The sequence below is a fragment of the Olea europaea genome, unplaced genomic scaffold (genome assembly GCF_002742605.1).
Source record: "Olea europaea var. sylvestris unplaced genomic scaffold, O_europaea_v1 scaffold239, whole genome shotgun sequence".
In the NCBI taxonomy this organism is placed as follows: domain Eukaryota; kingdom Viridiplantae; phylum Streptophyta; class Magnoliopsida; order Lamiales; family Oleaceae; genus Olea; species Olea europaea.
In genome coordinates this window covers 222100-231017 of record NW_019242055.1, presented here as the reverse complement: position 1 = coordinate 231017, position 8918 = coordinate 222100, and the positions used below count along the sequence as shown (strand labels likewise).

General features: G+C 30.4%; 1 protein-coding gene across 1 annotated transcript; it reads left to right on the top strand.

The window, feature by feature from the left end:
- The first annotated feature begins 290 nt into the window (after nt 1–290).
- LOC111381911 (protein BEARSKIN2-like) lies at nt 291–3929 on the top strand. Its single transcript, XM_023005758.1, has 3 exons — nt 291–518; nt 1923–2200; nt 3274–3929. The coding sequence occupies exons 1-3, from the start codon at nt 356–358 to the stop codon at nt 3844–3846; spliced, it is 1014 nt and encodes a 337-aa protein (XP_022861526.1). The 5' UTR covers nt 291–355; the 3' UTR covers nt 3847–3929.
- Nucleotides 3930–8918: the final 4989 nt, after the last annotated feature.

The window sequence follows — 8918 nt, the reverse complement described above, 5'->3', positions numbered from 1 at the left end:
TAATATTTACTCGAAAGAGGATGGTAACATTTTACCCTTTCAAACCATTCAGATTCTACTCTCCGTAGACGCGCGTGGAAGTAGTAGAATGGCTAGGTTGAATCGGAGCAAATACTTCTCAATTTCTTTAACTTGCTTTCTACGTTAGCTTTAAGCTTTGCCGCCGCCGCCGTGACCGGACGTCAACTTCCATCACATATCTCGTTGACAGTTGAGATATATATACAAGCCTTTTTACGTAGAAATGATTTCTCATTTACTGTCTATCAGTTGCCGTATACATAGAGAAAGTGTGAGGAATTTTTAGATGCTTTAGTTTAGCGTCATCATAATCTGTGCATCGAAAAGTTGGTCGATGGGTTCATCGAGTAGTGCAGTTCCTCCGGGGTTCCGATTTCACCCGACGGACGAAGAGCTTCTTCACTATTACTTGAAGAAAAAAGTTTCATTTCAGAAGTTTGATATGGAGGTCATAAGAGAGGTTGATTTGAATAAGATTGAGCCATGGGAACTGCAAGGTAAATTATTCTTAACTTTATCAATAATTGCATGCAAATAATTTAACTATTAAAATCCATCAAGTCTCAAAAGATTTAGCTCACCCCGAATGCTCATGTCGAGAGTATATTTTTAGAACTTGCTACTCGAGATTTATGTATTTAGACGGTGTAGTTCGGTAAGAATGAAAATAGAAAGATCATGGTAAAGAAGAAGAGGAATAAGACGAGGAAAATTTTATTGGGACTTAGGGTATCGTCTCAAAAGCTAATGATTCCGTGGAGTAGCTCAATCCTTTTATGTTGTATATTTTCAACAATCTATAATAATCTTACACATCTAACCGATATATAGAACTTTTATTCGTGTTTTCATTAACAACTTCCAATCCAATAAAGCATTATGTACATCGTTATCGGCAAGATTCACCCAAAACAAGACTACCACAATCATCTTATTTCAATCCAGAAGGATTGCATGCTCCATTGAGGTTATTTAATCTCCACCCTGGAGACCTGTGTTACCGTGGAGGCTTCCACCTTAAGAATTCGATCATCATGGAACCTCATGTCGTCAATATCAAGAGGGCTCACAGCTTAGTTCAAATCATTCGCACAATTCTGGGGATTCATTTGTGAATCCACTTGACTAAGTGCACGTTCGATTTAACTAAAAAATTTGATAAAAATCTAAATTAAAGTTAACAATAAACCTTTTAATCCTATATTTCATTATTTTTTATCCAAAAAGAAAAAAAAAACTGATTTTTTGCTAAACCAAACAGTGACTAAGTCTCGAAGATTACTCTATATTAGTAGGTACTTACAGTTTTATCTCAAAAAATTACTTATTTGGTGGAGTAGTCAAACCCTAATAAAACTCAAAACTATTCATGTCTAGTTTTGTCTGCATATCTCCAACAAATTAATTACTCCTCCATAATAAATCATTCAATCATGGTATGGCGTTTTTGTTATGTGAAGAATGTTTTTGTCCTTTTTATAAAAAAAGAAACACAAAACTATATTTTTATATGGCATGATGAAATCGATTGAATTGCGTTGCTTATGTTAAGCAAATTTTGTTATTATTGAATAATTTATGTTAACATATATCCATGTCGAGAATGACTTTTCTTATAACTATTCAATTAAGAAATATATTTTCAAATAAAAATTTCCAGAATCTTGATTTACTGGCTGGCTGCATCTCCATGTAACTTTTTGTTCATTTAAAATCTCAAGTCTATTTATGCCTATTATATGTATTTGGAAAATAACAAGGCCAATCTTCAAGTTTACTTCTTCATCTAACCATTTCTTTTGATATTAGAAGAGCATGTATGTTTGATCGTATTTAAAAGTAAGTGAAAATCGACACGCTATTTATATTGCCTAGCATAATTTTCCAAATTCCTGTTTTAGAGATGTGCAAAATTGGATCAACTCCGCAGAATGACTGGTACTTCTTCAGCCACAAGGACAGAAAATATCCAACAGGTTCAAGAACAAATAGAGCAACAAATGCAGGATTTTGGAAGGCTACAGGGAGGGACAAATGCATAAGAAACAGTTTCAAGAAGATTGGTATGAGAAAAACCCTTGTTTTTTACCGCGGCCGAGCTCCCCATGGCCAAAAGACTGACTGGATTATGCACGAGTACAGGCTCGAAGATAGTGATGATGCTCAAGGGAATTCCAGTGTAAGTTCTTTCATAAAACATAATATTACATACTAGGACACTAAAAGGACGTAGAAACGTTGTACAAAAAATTATAATTTATTTTCTAAATTAAATATTAATTTTGTAAAGGCTATTAAACATTGATTCGAACTTTAATCGCATACTCCCTCTAGCCCATAAAAGTTACTTGTTTTTCTTTTTTGGTTTTCTCAAATTATAGGCAACTTTCGGAGTTAAGAGTACAATTGATTTCTTAGTTTTTTTTCCCCCTATTTAGTTATTAGGGATGTATTAAGAAAAATCTAAAAAAAATTTATTGTTTCATTGTTCCGAATAAACTAATAACTTTTTAATTTGTGTGAAAATGAAAGCAAGCCTATATTTATTGAATGGAGAGAGTATTAATTTTATCGTACTATATGAATTAAAGCCTAAAATAAAGTAAATTTTTAGTTGAACCTCAAATTAAGTTAATTCTTACTTGAAGCCAACAAAAAAGTCTATAATAACATGAAATTCTTAATTTAAGTTAACAATTTTTTTAATCAAAATTCATTAAACCTCTTTTTGATAACCATTATTTGAGAAAAATAGAGTTTTGAATAATGATTTTTAAGAGAATGTACATTTAAAAAGTAAGAAAAAGTTTTGGTTTTATGTACAAAATATTTTATTACGTAAATGTGTGGTTGAAAATAAGTATGTAGAAAAAGGAAATTGAAAATAATGATCGTGAAATAGGGGCTAAAAGTTTCCTCAAGGTTTCTGAATTAAATTATAAACATCAAAATAAAATTTAACTTATTTAGAGTTTTCAAAACAAGTTCAATACAGAAAGTAAGCGTACATCTTGAAAGTTTCCGTGCAACCTAAACTAACGTACGCACTTTTGATTTTGGATTAAGAATATCCATGCCCCAGTTTAGTTTAGATAAAAATGTTATTTTTAGTTAAATTTGATAAAAATTGATAAAATATGTGATTGAAATTTTGTGGATTCCATGAAACGTGTAATTAAAATTAATTGTTGATTTTAACTTAAATTTTAATTAACTTTGGACGAATAATTGTTTATGGATACATGCACGCAGGAGGATGGATGGGTGATTTGTAGGGTTTTCAAGAAGAAGAATCTATTTAAAGTTGGAAATGGAGGAGGAAGTGGAATAAGTTCAGATCAAATCAACACTGTAGCCGCCACCCAATCTCGTACAGTATTCACACAGACACAAAGGGAAAGTCTATATTTACTGAATCCACAACATGCTCATGGAATTAACTATTCTCACATTCCAGTGGCACTGTCTCAATATCCACAAGTACAAGCCCAAAATTTTATACCTACTCACAAGCCATTGGGATATGATCAGTTTTCAGATCAGTCACCAATTATGGTGAAGCAATTCATGTCCCACACTAGAGATTGTGAAAGTGGCAGCACTGATCAGAATCTTGGTTATGGATCGGGTATGGAAGCGGTCGAGAAGTGCCAACCGGAGAATTTGAACGAATGGGGTATGATCGATCGACTTGTGACCTCTCAAATTGGACATGATGACTCGTCTAAAGGGGTGAGGTTTGAGGATGCAAATGAACCATCGATGAACCAAATCAATCAACTATCTTTACGAAGCAAGATGGATTTCTGGGGTTATGAGAAGTAGTATTAAATCTTATTTTTATTTTTTGAAAAAAAAAAAAAACATTTTAATTAAAGTGATTGGATTACATTTCCTTAATGATTGGCTTTAAGGGGATGTAAATTAAGTATTAATATGCAAAAATAATAACATTATTTTTTGAACATTTTGAGTAGCTATTACATGTTCTTATACGTGAAATTAAATAAATCCTTATTGATTATAATTGAGAAATGTTAGCTGATTTTGAGGACGGAGGATAAACAAATAAAATTCAGTATGCACATCACATCTAATCAACCATCCGACCTCGAGGAATGTTATATAATTGATGAAGAGGATATGGGTGATCAAGAAAGTTGCCCACACAAACGGGAAATTGGTAGACTACTTGGAATTCTCACGGGTGAAAATGCAACTTTAGAATTTGGAGGTAAAACTGTTAAAGACGGTGATTGCAAGTAGTTCAAGGCGATTACTAGGGCTAAACAATGAAACTGTCAAATCATAAAATCGAACAAAAACAACTATTTTGAAATCATTGGTTTCGATTCACGTGGATCAGTCAACATTTTGATTTTGAACCTAGCCAAACAACTTTTAAGGGTTTGATTTAGGTTTCAATCTTTGCAGATCAGTTCAAAACGCCAAAACCAATTAAAATTAAACACCTCAGTTAGAAAGATACAGTCATACTAAACATAACTCAGTTAAACTTAATACCTAAATAGATAATTATACATCCTAATTAATTAATTAAATCACACATAAATATCAATCAGTCATCTCAATTGTAAATGTAAAACCCCCAAATTAGGTGAAGTGTTGAACAATCGCTGATAAACCATATTTATCGATCAAATTGAGCAGATAATTAAATCTAGATTTTAATTCAAAACTTACACATTTCTTTTCCTACTAATAAATTTCTCGAATTTTGCCTCAATTTCCAGTCTAGTTTATCTAAGTTTTTTTTTAAAAATAATTATTTGCTATATTTTTATTGGTTGTTATGTTGTTTTGTTCTAATCATTGTCGGGCTCCTTTAAATTTTTAACAAACAATATTTATTATTTATTTGAGTCTCAATTTTCTGGTCAGACCATGCAATTAATTATTTACATTTTAACCTTGTTTCTAAATTTTACTATTATTTGTTAGAATGATTTGGTGGATTATTTAAATGGCTGTTTTGAAGATTTGAACAATGAACCTTCGACTTATTACTTTGGTGAAAATTGAATCCAAATAAATACAAAATTGTCCCTCAAATTGTTAAAGGTGTTTTAACTATTCAAATATCCACAACTATTTTTTAGTTTACATTCCCTATTAGTGGTTGGATTCTTGATTCCTTTAGGAGTTCGTTTAGTGCACATATGGTTGGGGCGGTAATTTATCCAAAAAATTAGTTGCGTAGTAACAAGAAACGTATAGTAATTCGTCTATATTTGGATGAAATAGAAGCATTGGATAATTCACAAAAAGTTATATATAGTAGGTATTATCGTATTCGATCTTTCTATTCATTTTCTTTTATTAGTTATTATATATCATTTTAACTATATATAATCAATGAATTATGTGTCACAATTGCCGATGTTACACCAATTAGTATCGACTAAGAAGTTAAAATATATATTTTTGTCACGCATTATAATGATTAGAATTATAGAACTTAGATTTGTAATATTTTTAATGATACTATTTATGTTCTGATGAGAAATTTTAGACAAACATTTATGATTTAATTTATTCGAAATATATTATATTTTTCTTTGTTAAAAACCAAACCGAAAGAAGTGGTTTTGATTGGTTTTGTTTAGACATTGAAATGGTTTGATTTGGTTTGAAAAATTTTAAATCGCTTTAAGTGGTGTGATTTGAATGTTTGTCTCAAACTATTCAAATTGAATTGTATTCACCCTTAGCTAGCACAATCCGATCGAGCCATCATGAGAGAGCATTACTCAAAATAGAGTCCAAGATTACATTTTAATCGTTTAATGGGAAGTAACTCGTACTTTTTTTTAATTATTCTGTCCACGTAGAAAGCTAAAATTGTTTTTTAGTACTTCTGCACTTTTAATTAATTTTTAACTTGTATTTCTAACATTTTATTCCTAGTGTCACAATTATGCAGAAAAAAATTGTAAGGATTCGATGCTTAAACCATGTGATCACGTAGCTACCATAGCTAGAGATCGCAAGCCTATGCAAACCCCAGGCAAAGCAGTGGGGTCGAACCTTGTGATCGTATTCGCTAGGCAAATCCTAAGATTTTCAAAGAACTCAAAATTCTCCCATCCCACTGGTATTCAATCAAAATGATACTCTGTTGCACTTTAATATTCAACAATTCGACAACATAAGTCAATAAAAATTAAGTTTATCTAAACTCTCATGTGATTGCATTGGTGTTTATTTTTTCTCTTTTAAGATATATACAGAAAATATTCTGTAGAACGATAAAAAACAAAAAGTAAAAGAAATTGATCCCTTCCTATATGACATGTAAGTACTGCTAACACTCTTTAGGCTTATTTTGTGTTCACAGAATGGATAATGTATATTTTAAGTTTGTGGTGCGATTTTGTTATTCTACCATACTTGTTGTTATGTGTGATTGATTTATTAAAAATGTTAAAAAAAAAAAAATAGAAAAATTCAAAAAAAATTTCTTTTTATCTTTGGGCTTTTGTGATAGATATCCTTGCTACTAAAGATGAAATTAGTTATAATTATTTATGATTCATGAATTGTGATAATTGTAAATACTAAAACCTAGTTAATTAAACAATTTGTTTTAATTATTCATTTCATCTAGAATATGCTGATTAGTTAGAACTACCTATAGGCATTTTTACGTACAATTCTGATGAAGACAGCCTAACAAATTTGTGTTTTAGAAGATATAATCTATTGCGAATTAAATAAAGATGAACAACAGATAAAACATGGTAAACCCTAGGGAAAACATCCATGGCTCCCATGGCACGGATAAAATAATCCGCAATCAAAGAATAAAAATACAATAGTTTCGATTTTGTAATTTCAAAAATTAACAAAAACAATCAAAAGTAAGTAAAGAAAAACTCCCTCATTTTCTTTCTTCTTTTGACTTGTTGGAGAAGTGGAATCAAACTCTATGATCTTAACTTTATCGCCACTTCACTGTAGTACTCTATTGCAACCACTACTTGGATTATGATTCACCGGTTTTAACTCACGTCAAGTAGTGTGATCTTTGAGTAGGATTATATAATTCATGCTCATGTGTGTTATCTTCAATTATTATTGAAGAACACGATTTTTACTTAGACATGCTTCAATAGAACATCAGTTGATTAGAACTCACTGGAGATAAGACTTTAGAACTTGCTGCTCTAGGTACACCGAACATAGGCAGATCTTTCTTCAAACATTATCAGTGTCTTAATGATCTTCTTTACTTATATGAAGACTCCTTCAAGACATGAACATCTCTTACCTAAAATATAGAAGTTTTGCACAGTAAGAATTGTGTAGAATTTGTTTGACATGGTCAATAACTAAATTAAAGAAATTTTTAATTTGTTAAATCAATTTTACTTTTTTTAATTATTTGACCAATCAAACCAGTTTAAGATGGTAAATATATATTGTAAAATATGTTTAATATGGTTAATAATTAAATTAAGAAAAATTTTGATTTGTTAAAGCAAATTTTCCTTCTTTTTATTATTTGACCAATCAAATCAGTCCAAAATGGTAAATATATATTTTTGTATATGTTTCTATATGGAAGGTACATATTACACATTGTTTAGGGCATTGAAACCCTAAAATCCTTACCTATAGCATCTAGTCAGTCACTCTTGACTAATTGACTTACCAGTTTGGATTGAAACCTATTGTACACGTTTTGCACATATTTTGATATTTAAAAATTATTCTAATTTAAGTAAACCAATAAATAAATAATAAATATAAAAAATATGTTACTTACAATCTCCCCGTTTTGGCTTAGCTTAATTTCAAAATATATTTTGCATTTTTAATGTCGCTTTTGTGAGTGTGTAGAGTGTTTGCCAAAATAAAGTATATGATCTACTACTTCTCAGTTAGTTTTCTCAAGTGACACACAACTATCCCTAACTTACACAAATTCCCATAACTTCATGAAACCAAACAATGTATTACATAGTATATATACCAAGCAAAAAAACCCAAACAGATATGCAGCAACACAATATCAATATGAAGTAATACACCGGCAAACTAAGAAGTTATAAAACTTAGTACAAATCAAGCATCATACATACTGCAATTAGTATTAATGTTCCATTATCACCATACGTCAAATCAAAAACTACGACTCTCCACTTTTTTTGAAATTAATAGGTTTAGCATATAAAATAAAACAAATAGGAAAATAGTAAGATCGGAGAATTAGAGTCAGAATGATAAAACCATTCAATTAGTGGACTTTCCGTAAAAGGTTGGTCCGAACTGCCCGTTTAGAGTTGGGGTTAGTGTATTTCTTGACTTCCTCAACTGGATCAGATCTGACTCTCTCTTCTGTAGGAGCAGTAGCAACAGCCTCATTGTATTAGTCTAACATGATAGGAACCCTGTCTCTTCAGTGTCATATGAGTGGAACTAACTGGTACTAAGAATAATCAATATCTCCCTTACACATACCGACCATCTATATGTTGAACTATGGTTGATTATAACATTAAAGTTTTGATTATAATAAACAAGATAATCTTGTTTACTAACAATTGAATTTAAAGTGAACATAATCTTCGAAGCATCCACTAAAAAATTGATCTATGATTGTCAAAATATCAAAAGTTATTATTACAGTCAAACTCATGAAGAAGGTCAAGATCGAAATCACACATTCAAGAGCTTAAGAGCCAAATTTTGAAGCAAGATCAAAGATTAGATCAATTATAAAGGAACCGATACTTTTATATTTAGCAATGAATGCATAAACTCAAAATCCTTGTATGCATTAAAAACAATTTTGTGCATTAAAAATTATTTTGATATAATATTTTGATCAAATATAAAAATGACTTTTAAAATAATATTTTAACTTGAAAAAT